This window comes from Corvus kubaryi, unplaced genomic scaffold (genome assembly GCF_017639235.1).
Source record: "Corvus kubaryi isolate FWS band 111438036 unplaced genomic scaffold, C.kubaryi_AGA036_p1.0 66, whole genome shotgun sequence".
Lineage (NCBI taxonomy): Eukaryota > Metazoa > Chordata > Aves > Passeriformes > Corvidae > Corvus > Corvus kubaryi.
In genome coordinates, this window is record NW_024582054.1 from 2,670,707 (window position 1) to 2,690,271 (window position 19,565).

General features: G+C 41.7%; 2 protein-coding genes across 2 annotated transcripts in view; one reads left to right on the plus strand and one right to left on the minus strand.

The window, feature by feature from the left end:
- The window catches only part of TTC9 (tetratricopeptide repeat domain 9), a 47,430-nt gene extending 40,197 nt beyond the window's left edge, over window positions 1-7,233 (minus strand). Inside the window, exon 1 of the mRNA XM_042047226.1 lies at window positions 7,003-7,233. Within this exon, the coding sequence (XP_041903160.1) occupies window positions 7,003-7,233 (231 nt within the window). The remainder of the gene's footprint in view (window positions 1-7,002) is intronic.
- A 74-nt stretch (window positions 7,234-7,307) lies between these two features.
- Window positions 7,308-19,339, plus strand: MED6 (mediator complex subunit 6). Its single transcript, XM_042047378.1, has 8 exons — window positions 7,308-7,413; window positions 12,714-12,873; window positions 13,886-13,977; window positions 16,204-16,286; window positions 16,993-17,101; window positions 17,559-17,674; window positions 18,425-18,452; window positions 18,830-19,339. Exons 1-8 carry the CDS (start codon window positions 7,392-7,394, stop codon window positions 18,955-18,957), a joined length of 738 nt encoding a protein of 245 aa, XP_041903312.1. The 5' UTR covers window positions 7,308-7,391; the 3' UTR covers window positions 18,958-19,339.
- The last annotated feature ends 226 nt before the right edge of the window (window positions 19,340-19,565 follow it).

Consider the following 19,565-nt stretch of genomic DNA (forward strand, 5'->3'; position numbering starts at 1 on the left):
GGGCCTCTGCCTTCCTTAGCAGACACCTGTCTTTCAAAACCGAGACAATGTGAATGAAACACTTTGCTGCTGATTTGTCCCGTACTGGGGAACCCATCCTGGAAAAACAGCCCTACTGATGAAGGGTGATCATTGCCCTGCCTCACTTTTTTTCCCCTCAAACCACAGTCTACACTTCATGGCACTGAATCAAGCTGTGAAGGTTAGTCATGTGATGTATGCTGATGGTAAATGTTAATTTTTGACAGATTTGTAGGACATATAGCTTGTCTGTATTCATCTCCTGATGTTCCTATTATCATTACTTATCACTGCATCTCGATAGCTTCTGAGTCCCAGTGGAGCCCCACTGTGCTAGGTACTATAGAAACACATGCCTGGCTTTGCTAGTTTGGCTTCACTCCAGTAGACCAGTTATATTCATGTATCTCCTGCCTTGCTATTCTAATTTTTTCCCGCTCAACAAATGGGATGTTTAAAACACTGGGGAGAAGAGACTGGGGGAAGTGATCAAATAAGATCATTTGGTTTTTAATCTGTAAGTGTCCTTGCCCCACTCTCTATTGCACTGATAGAAAAACATAACTAGTTCTTTGCTGGATGTGCAAATATCCCAGCATGTTCTGTAAGTTGCCACATACCTACTGGCTTCAGTATGATCTGCAAAGCAAAGGGGTGCTGTGGCTCTTTCCATTATACAGATGAGGCTCTGGTATCAGTGCGGGTTCATCACTTGTTTGGAGCAAATGCTGAATCTCTGTGATGTGAGCTTAATTAATTTAGCCTACTCTTTTCTATCAAAGCCTGGTGTAAAATATTTATAACTGGTCTACTCTTGGCTGATGTGGTTGAGAGAATATCCCAGATGGAGGGTTCTCTCATGTGCAAAAATGTACTGGACAGTGCCCTCCTGCTAAGCTGCTTTGTCCCAGCTTTGTCCCAGCTTTGTACATCCTGAGCTCGGGGTCACAAGTACAGCCTCTGGAAGTTTCTGTGAAGTGGCATAGCAGCTCTGATCTCAGTCTCTGATGATGGACAGTGCAGCACCAGCATGATGAGCTGATACTGTTCTGATACCCAAGGGATCTACCTTGCTTCTTTGGGACCCTACTGAAGCAAAGCATACAATAACCTGTATTTGGGTAGGGAAACCTGTAATTTTTTAAGGTAGCCTGTGATAGGAATTTTGTTAGTCCTGCAGAAGAAGGGATAGATGCTCCTGAGAGTGGGATTTCTCTATAAATTGCAGATCCCAGAGCCCATGCTGAGCACCAATTCACTAGTAATTTCCTACCCCATAGGGGACCTTGCAGCTTAGAGGCAATAGGGCAACAAAGTGAAGCCTATAATGACACTTTCTGCAGCCACTTCTGAAGGGAAAGGAAGAGAAACACATACCTTCTCAGCCACATTTGCAGTGACCAAGGAAATCCCCTCTCTGAAAATACCTTGATCAGACTAAGCAGTGAAAATCCCATGTAGCCGTTGAGATGAAAGGCCCCCATAAACTCATGCCACCTCAACCAAACTGGACCTTTCCTCTCTCCAAAACAGTGTCCAATTACCTTTGATATAACCTTTGATATATGCAGTATTACCCAGCAGGGAAGGAACACTTTGTTATAGATCATTTTTCACAGGCCCAGCAAATAGGCCAGTTTCCCCACCTTAGCTCAGGTCAGACATTGGTGTTAAATTCCAGCTGACTCTGGACCCAGGGATGAGCAGCCCTGGCTATGCAGCCATTTCCTGGGGTGAACACTTGGGCCACTTGCCTGCTTTCAACTCTGTGTAGTCTGGAGGCACAAATGAAGAAGAGCATTGCAGCCAGGATGGAAATAATGTGGTGTTTTCAGTACCTACTGGGCAGGGACATGTGAAATTCGTGTGAAGGAAGCAAAGGTGTTAGAGTTACCAGGCAACCAATGCCAGTAAAAAATAACGCAAAGGGAGAGCAGGGAAAAAGGGCTCCAATTAAGGACCTGCCTGGCCCACTGGGTACTTGAGAAAAGTGATGAAGTGTGCACAGTAAGATTTCATGGTAGGTGAGGATACCTGTTTTAGATACATGGAAGGTGCAGAGAAAAAACATTTGTGACTCAATGGACAGAGCAGAAATGAAAATTCTTCACTGAAGTGAAATAGACCCCTTTTAGCATTATGAGGCCCTGCCTGCAGTTGTTGAAGCAGAGATATTGCTCGACAGTTTCATTAATGTTCTGCCACCATGGCTGCTTGCTGGATTTTGTAGCTCTCTCCAATCTTGAAACATAGAAATTAAGTGTTTCATTTCACTTCCTGATCTGGTCAGCCTGTCCCTGTTTTGCATCCTCCCACTGGGAAGCACAGGGCTTAATGCCAAACTGAAGCACTCTGTTTTTTAATAGAAAATACAGTAAATCAGGAAAACAAATCTTGATTTCTTCATCAGACTAGAGAGACTCTGTTATTAAAGCCCTCTTTCAGATCAGCCAAGTGCCTGACTTAAAGGCATAAAAATCAAGGACTTTGCAATTTGGTCATATTGGGGGTTACAATGCTCAGTAAAATGATGGCATTCAAAGCTTACTGAGAGGTACCTGCCAGACGCTAAGGCTGTGGTGCAGTCCAGAGATTGGGAATATTAGATTATTAGACATGTGCAATAAAAAGGGTGTATGGGGAGAAGATTGCTTTGCTTTTCTCCCCTTCCCTGTCCTGGGCAAGCCTTCGTTGTCAGCAGACACTGTTTGCTTGTTGGCAGTGAGTGGGCCAGGGCTCTACTCCAGGGCTCTGATCTGCCCTTTGGAAACTGGGGGGAAATAAAACATTGGTTGACTCCCAATCCAGCAAAAAAATGCAGACGAGTAGAGCTGTATGGAATGGAGGCTGTGCTCCAGGGTTGCCTGACAACTTCATCTGCCTCTTGCTGGACATTGGCCTGTATGTGACCTGTGCAGCTATAGGGACATGGGGCAGTTTCTGCTTCTCCCACCAGTCCCCTCTGGGTGATCCAACACCTGTAGGAGGGATACTTGCTGCATCCTTCTTTGTCATGGGCTTTTGCATTGACAAAGCCAATGCAGCAGCAGAGATGTGAAGGTCAGAGATGTCTGCAGAGACACAAAAGTCAGCATCTGCAGTTGCTGGTTTTAATACATGATCATATGCAAGATGACACAGTTTGTGCTTCTTTGCTTGGAAGCTCATTTCCCCTCCTGCCTGCAGTTGTTAGCAGCCATGTGGCATCCTGACATTTCATCTTTATTAACTTCTTGACAGATAGCCTTTTGGGGTTTACTGGGAGATTAATTGTTTTCAGGAAGCTTTTAGGCTGTTAGCAGGGTTTCATCTTTTTTTTTCCTCCTATTCTTTCAAACAGGACACTCTAATAAAGCACTATGAGATGTATTAAAATGCTCTGAGGATGCCAGGAACATCACTTGTAGTGTCCCCCAGCTTCTCTGCTCTTTGCTGAGCAGCTCCAGAGCTGAGAGTAACAAGGTAGGGGGGACTCAGTTTTGATCAGGGCACCAGCTGCAGCCATCATTGCAGTCACTTCAGTTAGATTTTCCCAGTGGCATTTTTCCAGGAAAAAAATAAGAGCTTACAAGCCTGGCTATTTTTTTTATAGTCAATGCATGTGATTAGCAGTATTTATAAAAACTGTGCAGAAAACAGCATCTCAGGAAAAGGAAAAGAACACGCAGATGCACTGAGCGAAAGGACAAATTAACAGACTTTGAAGTCAGCAAAAGTGCCTGATTAAGGATTTAAAAATCAGAATTTTGCAATTTGGCTGTGCTATGGGTTTCTAAAGCACAATTCATTGATGGCTTTTGAGGCCCACTGGAAGCTATTTTGTAAATGACTACATGTGTAATGCCATCGGAAGATACCAGCAACATGAGTGTTTTCAGGGTGGAAAGAAAAATGTCACCAGCAAAAATGTTAAAAGAGAATATGGGGGATGAACTCATGGTACCAAACATTCTCTTTTCCCTCTTACAAATTTTGTGATTTCATCATTTTCTTTGTACTGCCCATACATTTCTCCCTCTGGTTTGTTTATATGTCTTTCCCTCAAACCATAAGATAAGAATTTAAAATAATATTTTCCCATTCCTATTTATTATAAACCAGTAGCAAATTGCTCATTTCATATGTAATTCAAGATCAGCAATTTTTCATTAGCATAAGAATTTAAATTTCCCTTGTTCTTCATTGCAGAACTAGATTTACTAGAGCACAGAATGGGACTTGGAGATATTTACTATTAATCTGTGAGTTCAAATGCAGGTTGGCAGAATCTGAGGTGCTGTGATGATATCCTTGTTCATGAGCCTCTATTATGTTTTGGAAACCGCCCAGAGTTTAATGATAAGGATACATAAACAATACTTTTCACCTGACGGCGTATATCTAGCTTATTTGTTCAGTCTCTGCAGACTGTTGGAGATGTGCACAGAGGTGGTTTTCCATCCTTTTTTAGATCTAGTCCTCTCAATTTAGCTCTGCTTATTTGAAACTATAAAGGGACTCTTTGGCAGTCTCCTTGCTGTACCCATAATGTGGTTTGGAGCTCTCACCGCTACCAATCCTGCATCCACTGGAGCTAACAAATGTAAATTAGGGACAGTCTCTTCTGTTACATATAGGGGAGCATAGTAGGATGAGATTCCTCATTAGCTCTGACCATAGAAATACAGAAAAATAATTCCACTGTGGGGAGAGTGATGCTAAATGACATCCAAACACCAGGGCATGAAAAAGTGTCAGTCTTTATCCAAGTATTTTATGCATTTTTAAAGCACACAAATTGAATGAATATGTCTAAATATTTATTGCTTAAGGTGCCTTTCTTTGATACCAAAAGCAGTGTGCATAAATTCCTCATTTTACATGATAGATTTCATTATCTCTCCATCTGTAATCCACACCTCCTGCTAAGAGGGACAGAACTGCAATGCTCATTAGGACTCTCTCTTTAGAGGAAGCCAGGTGAAAAAGCCCTAGTCTTTTATGCTACAGCAGAAGGTGAAAATGTTACCAGATGAACAATTCTTTCCAGCAGTGCTTTGGCTAGTCTCACCATGTAATTGAAAATGCATTGTAAGCAATCAAGCCCCATTATTTCCCACCCAGGAATCTTTACTTTTCAGCTTCTCGCTCATCCAAAGACATCCTTGCTGAGGAGAGGTGCAGAGTCAGCAGGAAAGATGGACAACATGAATAATTAAAATACAGGTTGAGTTTCCATTTGCTACTGAAAAGAAATAGTTTGCACAAAAATAGAATGAAACAGGGCATCAGAGATGCTCCAGAAGGATGGCTGTAATGTCTGGTGGCATTTTTGCCCTCCAGGAGGATTGTTCATGACAGGGATATAGAGGTATTTGGTTTAGAATGGCAACCTATCATAGCACTACTTGGAAACATTCTGGTGCAGGTAACACTAGAGAGATGTGTTTGGCAAAGGTAGAAACTGCTAACGAGTAGCAGCTAACTAATGAATGGGGATCTGCAGTGTGCGCACCTGAGAATTATCCCATGGAAAAGCACACATTCCACAAAATATTATCTCAGTGACAAAGACAAGCACTCAGGAATAATGAAATTGAAAAATTAAGGTTGATTCAGTTTTTAATGCAGTTGTGCTATTAAATGGTACCAAGTACTGAGTTTTCATGGCTTTTTTCTGAATTCAATATTACAGCTGGACAGTGCTCTTCTGTTCAGTACTTTGTTTTCTTCCACTGTTCAATCTTTTTTACTTTTTTTTTTCCACATTAAGCAAATATTCTTTTGAAGAGAAGATTAATTTTCTCAGAACGCTTACCATCCCAGCCTCATATTTTTGCAGATATTATTAAATTTATTTTCATGAACCACTCAGAGCCAAGTGGCCTGTTATCACCTCCCTTTTAGAGATGCAGTCGCAAGGCACTGAGATTACAAAAGTCTTATTTTGAGTAATTAAACTGTGAGAGATTTTAGAGAACTTAACTTCTCAGTGTGCAGAGAATTACAAAACACACAAAGCATGACCAGCATTACTTTATTTGTATCAAGGGCTCAGCACATCTATATATCAGAGGTTGAAAAAACTTCATTAATCTAATGTATGACTATACCACTGGCAAGACTAGAGTCCAGTTTTCCAAACCAGCATTTTTCTGCCTGACCTTGTCACTTTCTGTAACCTTCGCTTGATACCTTCACATCTTTCAACACCCAAAACATGTAAAGCAAGTGTTCTGCAGGCACCTCTTCTTCACAGAAAACAAGCCCAGAATATTCGCAAGTGATATAGTGACATTAACATATTGAATGAGATGGGAATCATGGGAAGAAATGAATAAAAGGGTATGTGGCTTTGCAATTACAGTCTGTCTCCTAATGCATTGGTATGAGAGGACTGAACAAAGAGCAAATAAGCAGCATCAGCTCTCTTTTGCTCTTTTTGATTGCTCTCATACAATAACATCCCTTTTCTGTACTTCATACACAGTAAAGTACTTCCTATACTTTTTTTCACACAGGTCTCTAATGGAAGGGGAAGAGAGTCCATCACCAATTAAGATCTCGTGTCATCAGCAAGGTGGTAACTCCAGGCTCTTTTAGACTCTGCTACTGCCAGCAAGGGAATGGCCGATCTCCGCAGGAAAGGCTCAGGCACGGTGAGTGCCTGGAGGTACAGCTAGCATGACACAGGGTATTGGACACTCCGTACGGCAGACTGGCAGACTGCAGTTGTTAATCTAAATAAGGAGCTTCTTAATCTTCAGTGTACGTATATTCTTCCACTGAATGTTGTTCTTCGCTCTGTAAATGACTGATGACCGACGATTTCACTTAAGAGCCGAAATGCCAGGGACCATAGCTCAGGACAGGAACCACAGAGTGTTTTGATGATGTGACCTCAAAATATCTATTATTCCCACATGGCAAACTAAATCAGGGCTGCCCCAGCCAGCTCAAGATGAATGGGTGTGATGCTGAGCAGCAACCTGCAGTCCACACCTCTTTCACTTTGAAAATGACCGCCAAATACCAGCGGGCCAAGGTCAAGTGAAAACGACAGCAAAACCCTCGTAATTTCCCCTTTCGAGCCAACAGCTCAGGATGAGCACGTTTATTTTCGCCACTGGCGCCGTCGTTCTGGTCATGCAGCACGCGAGTGAAGCGCAGATCACCTTGGCTTCTGGCGAGAGGCTGGGGCAGCACAACCCTCCGCGCATTTGTTTCCCTCATCAGCGACTGCGTGTTGGGACGAGGGGCGTTCTCCCCCCTGCACCGCTCCGGCCCCGTCCCGCCCGTTCCGCCTCCCCGCTCCGCCTCCCCGCTCCAGGACCGCTTCCTGGGCTTCCTGCGCGCCGCCCCGCCCCGCCCAGGACGTGCACGGCGCGGCCATGGCGGCTGTGGACATCCGAGGTAGGCCCGGGGCGGGGGCGGCTCTCGGGGCTCGCTCCCCGCGGCTCCGGGGCCCTGCCCGCCGGCCTGGGCTCAGCTCCGCCCGCGGCGCAGAGTCCTCCGCGGGGCGGCCGCAGGAGGGGGTCGGTGTGGTGGTGTGCTGGTCCTTGGAAGCTGGAACGGCCGGGGGGAAAACAAGCTTCCTTCTGGTAGACTCTGCCTTTTCAGGGTGGATAGGGAGGTCCTGCGGTGAGATGGCGACGTAAGGAAACAGCTAAAAGAGAGAGTTCCAGCTCTGAAGTGTGGGGGAAAGTGGGAAGCGCTGGCGTGTGTGTGGGACTTGCACAGGACCAGCGCAGCGAGTGAGGCTGGTAATCTTAAGAGCAGTTCAGGTGGATGTGGTGAGGCAGACCAGGTGTTAGGAAAGCCGGGAAAAGAAAGCTGAAGTAACAAAAAACAAGAAACATTTGGGTGAGAAGTAAGGGATATGAATAAAAGGAGATTATGTTTTGAAGAAGAAGTGATATTTGAAAAAAGTATTAAAGAAGACTTATGTTGTAAACAAAGTAGAAGTTAAATTGCTGTGAAGAATTGGGACTTTGAGAGAGGAAGTGGGGGCTCAGAGGCCACAGGAAAGGAGGTTATTTTTCTCCATGAGAGTGTCTGAAGAGACTAACATCAGAAGCCTGCGTGGTGGAGTCTCAGAGAATGAACAAGAGCAGATATTTAAGGAAATTTCACGAAGGGTCAATTTTGATAATGCCACAGAGGTTTCCTGCTTTTTTTGTCTTCAAATTCTTAATGATTATGTGTAATCCTGTGTGGTTTTTTGACTGCCTTTTTTGAGATTACATGAAGGAACTATGTGAACAATTAATGGAGGAGTGCTGTATTGAGTTATTAGCTGATGCGAGAACCTTCTGTCTTACTCCAGGTCTTTTAAGCTCCCTCGAAGTCGTTTATCTAATACAGTTCAATATATTAAGTAGATTTTGAGGTATACTTCTATTTTTCATCTACTGTCAGTGGGTTAACCCTGGCTGGATGCCAGGTGCCCACTAAAGCCACTCAATCACCCCCTTCCTCAACCGGACAGGGGAGAGAGAATATAATGAAAGGCTTGTGGGTTGAGATCAGGACAGAGATGAGATCACTCACCAGTTGCTGTCACGGGCAAAACAGACTCAACTTGGGGAAATTAATTGAATTTATAACCAATTGTATCAGAGGAGGATAATGAGAAATAAAACCAAATCTTAAAAACACCTCTTCTCCACCATTCCCTTCTTCCTGGGCTTAACTTCACTCCAGAATTCTCTACCTTCTCTCCCCCAAGCAGCAAAGGTGGACAGGGAATGGGGTTGTGATCAGTTCACGTGTTGGCACTGCCACTCTGTCCTCCTCAGCAGGAGGACTCTTCACAGTCTTCCACTGCTCCACAGTGGGATCCCTCCCACAGGAGACAGTCCTCCATGAATTTCTCCAATGCTGTTGTCCCAAAACAGGTTTTTTCACCTGGTACAAGAAGCCCATACACACAACAGAGTTGAGGTATCTGATTTATCGCTCTTAAATCCTGTACCAGCCTATACTCCTAAGAACAAGGCTTCTTTACAGGTATTAAATTCCTATTGAACCCTAAGCAGCAATAAGTACTACTTCCAGGATGTCATTTTCAGGTTTCTCTGAGGTCTGGTTCATTGGTAAGCAGATCTGATCTTTCCATGGCTTTTTCTGTGAGATACATAGCTGTACACAGTTTTCAAAAGAAGTTTCTTGAGCTTTTGGCTTGCAGGGTAAGTCTTATCCTAATGATGGAAGGGGGCATTCTGGCATATAGAAGCTCATGTGTCGGTTTAGTATGTCCAGTTCGGACACTCCATGAGTTACAGGAATGGCCATAAAACCCTTTTTCCCATTGCCCCAACAATCAGTATCATAACTTTACTAAGCAGGCCCTTGCATCTGGTTATTACTGAATATGTGGCTCTGCTGTTGATCAGAAGTTTATTGTTTCATTCTCTGGTTGTACTGGAGCTAGGAAGTCCGCTAGGGATGCTGGGATGTTTTCCACCAGTCCCCTCTTCTCATTGTCAGAAATAATGTTTACATCTAATTGTCCCTTCCTGCCTACAAAGAGCACGTTGATTCAGGCCAAAGGGTGGGAGCCCTTTCAGACTCCAGCCCCCCCTGCCTATTGCTCTGCTTGCACCTTCTTTAGTAGCATTCTCGTCTTCTTCACAGTAAAAATGTATTCATTATAGCCTGCATAACTCCTCCAATTAGGGTTATTAGTCAACATGATAGTTTCCAAAAGCTGATATGTTCCAGTAAAACAGATTTAAGCCTAGCCACTTCGGTTATATATTTTAAAAATGAATGGGACTCAGATAAGGGTGAAGCTGATAATAATATTCCCTAAATTTGGGGAACAGAAGGGTTGGAAATTAAGGTAGAATGCTGGATGGTCAATGGGTCCACCTATAAAAAGGCATCCCAGATTTCTCTGCATGACACATCAAAACCAGTAGTGAAAAATCCAAAATTTTGCACCTCTGAAAAATGAATTGTTGGTGTAATTGTACTGTGTATCCCTTTGGGCCTACCATAATGTGGGTCTGTCATTTAAGTTCAAAATAGATATACTGAAACTAAAACAACTGCGTTTTCACCAATCCAAGAGTATTAGAATATTTTTTCTCCACAAATTTTGGAAATGTGTGTTCTAAAGTACAGGTCATGAAGAAGTTCTGTTTAATCCATCTTGGTCTCTGAAATTGGCAGAATTAATAATGCAGATTAGTATTCTGCACTTAAACCAACCTGCTCACAATTTTTGGGTACCTTCTGCGCAGGATGGTTAGCTTGGTCACACAGGCAATTCCTCACTTTTCCAGAATGACTGAGATCTTTGCGGCCCCCAGAGCTGGGTAAGGATGGACAAGTGCCCATTGTCACAGAGAGCATGGCCTCTGACCTGCCTACCCTCTGGGCCAACTTTGGCACTGCTTTGCCCAGGTGAACATGACCTGGCAGCTCTGCAGGGCCTGGCAACTCATGGGGCTGCTTGGCATGGCTTGTATTGCTCTTGGCATTGGGAGAAATGCGAACAAAACGCTCCAGCGTGGGTCCCCTGCAGGGTCACAAGTCCTGCCAGCAAACGTGCTCCAGCTTGGGTTCCTCTGTCCAAGGGACCAGAAGTCCTGTCAGGAGCCTGCATCAGCGTGGCTTCCCACTGGTCACAACCTCCTTTGGGCATCCACCTGCTCCAGTGTGGGGTCCTCCAGGAGCTGCAGGCGGATCTCTGCTCCATTGTGGATCTCCAAGGGCTGCAGGGGCACAGCCTCCTTACTGTGGTCTGTGCTTGGCTCTGTAGGACATGGGGAAGCTTCCAGCAGCTTCTCACAGAAGCCACTCCTGTAACCCCCTCTACCAAACCCAATACCCTGTTAGGCTACTTTACTGTTTGGTTTGTCAAAGCCTAGTGCTGGGCTACCTGGACGACAAGGCCAGGTTCAACACGTGTGAATTACTCCTTTTTTTGCCATGGCTTGCTGGCTTGTCTTCCAAATTGTCTTGAAAATCATGACAGATTGGCAGTATTGTCACAAGCACTTTACTTTTGCATCTGTGATGCAAATTCCACAAGAAATGCTTTGCACAAGATGTCCTATTTTTGAAAGGAACAGGGAGCAGGAACACCATCCTTGCTTTCTCATACCCAAAATAAACAGTACACCCTTCAATGTAACAGGCATGTCAGGTTCATGGTTTGTTTTATTCTTCCTCCCCTTTTTTCCAAGAATAGTTAAGAGAACAATCTTGCTAGTTATAAAGGCTATTATAAATACTGGCACTAAGCAGCTGTGGATAATTGAGTCTTAGAGTCCAACTTTATATTCCATTTTATGATACATTTATCAGTCTATATACAGCATGATAGGTATATTATCTTTCTAAAGCTTGTCTGACATTCTTCTGAGAATGCAGGTATTATTAATCATACAAACAAGGAAAGTTTGTATTTGAAATATAAAGTGAGAGTTTATTATGAGAAGAATGCAAACCCTTAAGATTTTAAGATCCTTTTGAAAGGAGAGCTCTTAGGGGTTTGAATGGCATTTGGAATAAACAGCTCTACCATGACTTAGGTGCTTAATAATGGATCTTAGTGCAGTGTTTGTGAAATTTCCTTTTCTTATAGTGAGGAGAGAGGATAGTCTATGTGAGATAACGTGAATATCTCTAGAGTTCTCCCTCCCTTTCCCTGCCCCGCCTGAAACAGGCTGGAAATTCTGAGATTAGCAAGGAAAAATGGTTTACGTGCAACTATTTCTGTTGCATTTTTCCTGGTTTGCTAAGCAGGTAGTGTTACTTTATTACACTTCCTCAGAGGGGCTGCTAATAGTATATGAGCTCACATTTTTGAAACTGATGCAGTGATCCTTGAGCGTGCTGAATCGTCACGGAAGTAAAATATTCTCAGTGGAATGATAAGTGGGAGTTCTGGGTATGTATATAATGCGTGAACTTTAGGGAGTGGTTCCCGTGAGGAGGGAATTTCAGTTCTTCAGTCTTCAATGACTTCTCATCACTTATGGGTTTTTTTAATCTAAACAATGCATGTCTCTTCCTGCTTTCTTGTGTCTTGGAAATTCTGTTTGCTGCTCCTGCGATTTAAAATGGATGAATTTCAGGGTGTTTTTCAAGGTTCCTCCTGGATCTCCAGTGTTAGCAAATTTGTTGACTATGGAACTGTTTGTTGACGCTGTGCCTGAGGAACATCATTTTGCTGCAGTGCGATAATAAAATGCAGGGACTTTAATTAATATTTCCCTAAATCTATAAGAATTTAACTGGCCTATAATGACTTGTAGGTTATAAAGTGTGTTTAATTTAAAAAGCTTACTTTTTAAATATAATTGTTAGTGTTCGGTAGTTAGATTTCTGTAATATCCACTGAGTTATGGAACAAGTAATTTGCTGGAGGCAATTTGGCAGATTAATTTTATAGTCTGGAATAGAATCTCTTGTTCAAGACTACTGGGAAACATCTGCCCAAAAATAGCATCTTTGTGGTGTTGTTTCTTGGGTCTTTTTTTTTTTTTTTCTTGTGTACTGCTAAGAGAACTGCAGAAGGTTAAAGGTTATCAATTATTATTTGAACTCTGTGAAATACTTCTTTAATTTTAACTGGTGTGTTTGACTCTGTGTTCCACCTCCTTTCTCTGCTATAATCATTAACTGGTGGCAATTTACTCTCTTATGTATTTGTAGTGTTTTTGACTGCGTTGGTACTCAGTGTAGATTTATTTTCCCAGATAATCTGTTGGGAATTTCCTGGGTTGACAGCTCCTGGATTCCAATATTAAACAATGGGAGCGTGTTGGACTATTTCTCAGAGCGAAGTAACCCGTTCTATGACCGAACATGTAACAATGAAGTTGTCAAAATGCAGCGGATGACCCTGGACCATTTGAAGTAAGTTGTAATTTGCAGCTGGTTCCTGTGCAGTATCCCTTGTCCCTCCATTCAGAGGCTTTGGCGATTAAATGGAAGCATGCTGGAAACCTCGTTCTCTTTGGTGCTTTTTAGTCCCACCACTTTGGAAAAGCCCAGCTTTTTTGGTATTTGGATGTTTTCTACTTCTTCGTATGCCATCTCAAGGAAGCATTAAGCATGAAGGATTCTGTGTATCTTTTGAGATTCCAGTAAATCACCCTTTAGATATTTCTCTGAAATAGAAAAGCTGTCTTCTCTCATCCTCCCAGCTCAACAGAACCTGAGTAACATAATGTAGTTAAATGTTTTTTCTGCGGTGAATAGGGGATACGTTAGGGGATACTTTGAGTTCATAAGTAGTTTGTGTTTCCATGTACTGCTGGCTATGTGCCATAATTAGTACATAATTCTTCCGAAGAGCTGGCTTTTTAGTATGGATAATAAGAGTAGTGAGTGTTGTAGATAAACTGATCACATATGGTTGTGTAATGAGATTGCATGTGCAAGTTAACTTTCTTTTCAGTTCCCCATCTGCTACACTGAGCACAAGTGAGTTGTTTGAGAACTATTTAAAGACTCTACAATATGATAGGGAGTTTGAAGCAGAGCTAGAAGTTCATTGATAAAGTAATTTGTGCTCAGATGTGGTTGCAGAGAGACTTTTACATCAGACACACAGATGATCACATCATACACCAGTTCTTTGTTGCTATATTTAAATGACATGATGATAGATTGTTACCTTTCTTGCTATTTATCTGTTGCTAATATGTTCTACTTGTGTCAGGTTGTTATAACTCCCTTTGTCTATGCACCTAGGGTTTGATAGTTAGCTCAGGAAATCCGTTGCCTTTATTTACTGCACATTATAAAGAAGAGCTTTCAAAGCATCAGAACTTTGTTGCTTTACTGCCGGCCCCTTTGGTCGCTCTTCACATCCTGCAGATGTTACTTCAAGGAAGATAACTTACTCTGGTTGCTTCTTTTTCAGCCAGATGGTTGGAGTGGAGTACATCCTTCTTCATGCTCAAGAGCCCATTCTGTTCATTATCCGAAAGCAGCAAAGGCAATCTCCAACACAAGGTATAATCACTCAGTTCTTCCCCCTGTTGAGAAGCCTGATCAGTCAGTTGTTTTTAGCAGTTCCTAATTTGTGTCTAAGCACTTCTGTTTCCCTTTTTCTGTCTTTATCTCCAGTCTAACTGGGAGGGTATGAGGCCTTGTGGTGGGGAGATCCTGTCTCCAGCAGCTCCCTGCAGTGTGCCAGCAGCAGGGAGTGCCATCTTGTGGGGAATTGGGAACAGCAGATGAGAAAGTGATGCCCTGTGCTACATTTTCCTGCAGGAAATTGCTAATAGCGTTCATTCCGTGTCATATTTATCTGTTAGGCTATGCAAGAGTGTCCATTTCTTGTTGCGATGGAATCTTGTGATAACAGCACCACTCCTTCTTAGAGTGTCACTGATCACCTTTCCAGTTTTTAAATCAAATACCTTAGCTTTTTTTCCCCATCTGCATGCAATTGGCTTCATTATTCCTTTCTAACCTTGAATTTGTTTATGTGTGTGTGATTAAACAAATATGTAGCCACGTTTCAATAGTTATTGGACTGTCTTACCTGTTTACTGCATGTTCATATAAAATAATTTAGGTTATTTCAGAGTAAGCTTTGTAGGAAAGAAAGGCAGGGTTAGTGCTAGTTATTTCTTAACTTTTTTTTAGGGATTTAGGCTCTGCATATGCATTTTGGTCTTGTACAGGAATTTGTCTTGTCTGGTAATGTATCTTATTTGCTTATATCAGATAATGGTCCCTTTATATTGCAGTTCCATATTGAGAAAACATACATGATTGATTCTTTAATACGTTTTTTGAATTATTTCTTTATTAGAGATTTTGAACATAGCTTCTAAAAGTGAGTATGGAATAATCATGCAGCCCTTAATTTCTGGTTTTGACACCTTTCAGATCAAGACTGGAGTTGGAGCTTCCACAGTATGTGTGTTTAGACTTATGCTGTAAGGCAGATGTATGTTTGGTGGAACCTAACTGAGACTTGTTTGGTAACATTTTTCCCACTGTGACTGTAAAGTTTGTGCTGGGTACCTTGATTGAGTTGCATAGTTCCCTAGCTCAGATGTTACCATGTGTTTTATTTTATCAGGGTACAAATATTAGTGTATTTGAGACATAGGAATGGGGATATAAAACCGAAATTTAATGAGTTCATAGCTAGTGTAGAACACTTAAACACAACTGATGCAGGCGTGTCTTATGACTTCTGTGTGTTTTTAAAACAGATGTATTTATGTTTGAAATTCTTTAAGACAACTTTTTGCCTGTTTGAAGTGATATTAGAAAAATCTTTGATTAGGGAGAGTTACCTGTCTAGGAAGGTAGGCCCTGGTACAGAGCTGTGAGACAGTAAAACTGCTGTTCTGTGTCTTGCTCCATTTGCAAGGAAGTGCTAAGCATCCTTTTTCTTTAGAGGAGAAGTGGGTACTGGCTGTAATATGCACCCAGCTGTCTGGGACTGCTAATTTAGGCAGGTGTCCAAGCTTCATAAAATGCAAGTACTGGTTGAATTGTTAGTACAGATGGAGGAACTGGAACACACGTGTGCACAGGTAAGATCCTTAGGAATGTGAAGCTTAGAGCATTGCTATGGTTTCTCAATTGAACAATGTTTGGCAGAGTTACAGAGGCAACTGTCATGTTCTCTGCACTGCAGCTCTAATGAACAAGAATTTTTGATTGGTCAGTAGAGGTTCCAAATCTGATTTAGCAAATGCCTTTGGTAGGTAGTCTTTTCTTGGCAGAACATTGCTAATTTAGAAAAGCATGCTCTGTGTGTGCTTAACTCCATTTGGTCTGGGAAATCTAGCTGAGAGGACTGTACAAGTTAGAGAAAGCTGAGTCCAGAAGAATGAGATCTTACATTATTGTGGGTTTCTACTGGTAGCCAAGGCTAGTGGAATTACTTCCAGAGCAGTTCACTTGACTGGTAGTAGCTCTAGTATAGCTCTGAAAAGCCTAGTTCTGTGAGGCCAGTCATTTGCTTGCAGTAGGACAGGACTTTAAAGCTCATGCTTTTCTATCTGTAAAGCAGACCTTGGTTTTTCTCTCCTTATCAGTCTGTGCCTAAGGTGCAAATAAAGCACCTTGAAGGAAAAGATGAAGAAGAGAAAATTTTGTGGTAAGAGGAGTATTGCAATTTCTCCTGCTACAACTGAAATTCAGCAACAAATACACAGTCTGCAGCCAGAGCTTTAAATTGATCCTGTATTTTTCTTCTTTTCCTTCCCACAGTTATGCCACTGGCTGACTACTATATTATAGCTGGAGTGATTTATCAAGCACCTGACTTAGGGTCTGTCATTAACTCCAGAGTTGTAAGTGTTCTGTGCATTTGATGTATACTGGTTTATATCTCCTTTTACTTTTGGTTGTCCCCCAGGCTGTTTAAATCTCTCCTTCACTATTTTGAGGAAAGATCTTGTGTAGTGACGGTGCAGTAACTTAAACCAAATGCCACTGGTTAATATCATGTGCGTCCCACGTGAAAATGCAAGATCTTGGAGACTGCAGTATTGCCCAAACACTAGGATACATTGTTTAAGGATGAAGGACCGGAGTAACTGAAGCTACACAGCTGGCAAAACAGCATGAAGTTTGAATAATCAAAAGAAAAATTATTTGACAAATACATATGAAATAGTAATTAAATACATAATCAGTGAAGCTTGCTTTGGAACATTAATGTTAAGCTAATGTAATATTTATTTTTAAATGAGGCTTATTTTTTTAAGTTGATGTGGTAGTTCTTTTTAAATTGGATGCTCAAGTTTGATTCCTTCTGTTCTCATAAACTACTGCTTTTGCAAGTTTTTCTCTGTCAGTTTAGAAAAGCACTTCAGAAGAGCCTTGTGAGAACCAGTTAAAGAAATAACATTCTCAGTCCAAAACTGGATGTTCCAAGTTCCCTTCCCAGAACAAAAATGAATATCAAATACTAATTTTAAAATACCTAGTTTCAAAAATTTATATTGTATTTTCTCCTTAAATTCTGAACACTGCCTTACATTCTTGTTCTGAAAGCTCACTGCAGTGCATGGAATTCAGTCTGCTTTTGAAGAAGCTATGTCCTACTGTCGCTATCACCCATCCAAGGGCTACTGGTGGCACTTCAAAGATCAAGAAGAACGAGGTATGATTCCTAGTTTCTCCTGCATACTTAGGGAGAGGAAAGGAATGTAGAGAAAAGCTTGATGCAATGCACAGTGATGGTGGAGAGGTGAGATGAAGTGTCTGAAGGGTAAGTTAGGGCTCTCTACCAGATGAAAGGAATCTTGCCCTTCTGTGCTGGTGGGAATGAACATCGAGGCATGGGTGGGAGATGAAAATGGTGAGCTGTGTGTCAACAAAGTGGGCAACTCTTCAACCCACTGGGGACCAAAACACATTTTCAGAAGCCAAACCAGTTTGTCAGGAGGTAAGAATCATCCTTAATCTGTCTTCCACAAAAAAAAGAAAAAACCAATATCAGTGAGAAAATACAGGTGAAGTTCAGAGGAGAGAAAAATACCAACTTGTCATACAACAAAGAGCTGCTAAGAGAAAATAAATTTTAATACATCTTTCTCTAATATATCTGTGACTTGCAGAGAAAACTAAACCAAAAGCCAAGAAGAAAGAAGAACCAAGCTCTATTTTCCAAAGACAACGGGTAGATGCTTTGCTTTTAGACCTAAGACAAAAGTTTCCACCCAGATTTGTTCAGGTATGACACTCAAAAGCCGCAACTTTTGCTGTAACTTAGAACTTAAAAGACAGTCATAAGTATTTGAACAGCTGAAACCGAATGGGAATTTCATGTATTCCTGCAATAGTAACACAGATTTGATAATAAATTTGACATGAAGGCTCATATTGGAGTGTAGGATCTCCCTTTGTAATCGCAGGAGTCATTAAGACCTTGGCGAAACGATGAGAGTGAATTTTATTATACACCTTCCTTATCTGATCACAGAGGGTTTGTTCTCAGCTATCAGATGTTGCTGCTGCTTCCAGTTTCCTCTTTTGTGAACTCAATCAAGCCATCACAGTATTTTGTTTTAGTTACTCCATTGTTCTGGAGACTCATTAGTTAGCATGGAAATTCTTGGCATTCTGTGAAGTTGTTGTGATTACCTCTGTTTTTGGTAGCCATTTGTTCCACCAGGACTTCTGCTTGGGAGTAAAGGAAATTATGTTTACAGCATCCCACAAAAGTGCTGCTGAGATGCGGGAAAGACTGGCTAACTGCATATTTTTTGCTTTAGTGTTTTTCAGTTGTCAGAGGAAAAGCTGAATGTTATAAAATGTTAACTGGATTTTGTTTAAAGTGTATTGAGTGACCCATTCTACCCTCACCTCTTGTGTATAAGAGTGCATTGCTTGCATTTTCTTCCTAAATGAATAGCAGGAAGGGTTGAGAATTTCAACTTTGGTTCCACTGATGTGTTGGTTTTTTTCTTTTCTTCCCCCACAGCAAAAGCCCGGAGAAAAGCCTATCCCAGGTAAAACTGTAATATTCTCACAAGACTTTAAAAATAGGCCCTGTATGCAGTATCTTTCAGTTGCCATGTAAGCTCTTGCTGCTGCTACTGTGAGATGGTTTGGAATTCTGGCATTGCCTAATTGTGCAAAGTAATGGATAAGAGTGAAGAGTTTGAGTTGATCATAGGCAACCTTCAAACAGGAAAGGCATGAACTGTATCACTTCAATCTATTCCACCTTTTAACCCATATAAGTATGAATTTACTCCCTGCTTATTCTTACACCTTTGAAATTAATGTTGCCCTTTTGACATTAGCAATATTTTCTAAATACTCTGAAGAGTACTTCAGGAGTGAAAATCAGAGGTTTAACTTTCTTTTGCTGTTACATCTTTAGTGGATCAAATCAAGAAGGAGCCAGAACCGGCCCCTGAAGCTGTCAAGCCAGAGGAAAAAGAGACTGTAAAGAATACTCAGAGTGCTGGTGCTAAAGGACCACCTGAAAAACGAATGAGACTCCAGTGAAGGGAGAAGCTATTACATGTCTGGATTAGTCAGTACCTGGAAAACAGGAGATTCTTGCTCCCTTTTCTTTATATTTAAGCTCTTCCACTGAGACTGACAGTTCAGGGACTGAGATCCCTGTAACAGCTTTTTCTGTAGAAACCTCTCATGCAGGTGTTAATGTCAGGATGTGAGCTGCCTCAAAGGAGGTGTTTTCAGTCTTCATCTTATTTTGAATATTGGCTTCTGAGAATGGTTTTTACATGGACATGTTCAGCAGCCTCCTGAAATCTTTACAAACTCTTGCATCCTTTGTGTCTAGGCTTCCTATGTAAAAAGAAGAAACTTTTATATATAAAAAGGAATTGGAATTCCTGGCAAATAAAACTCCTGACTGCTGGAATGCCTTTCTTAAATGTATACTTTGTTAGTAGCAAATATGTCATGTGTGCTGGCTGCATTTATTTTTTGCTTGGACACTGGAAGATATCGTGTTCTATTTTGAGGAGGAAAAGTTAGGTTCCCTGCCACAAATTTCTGTGCCTTTAGTGTGCTTGGGATGAAGATAAAAGATTTGATAAATGGACCCTCAAATCCATGTAGCTAGATGTCAGAATGCTATCTGGTTT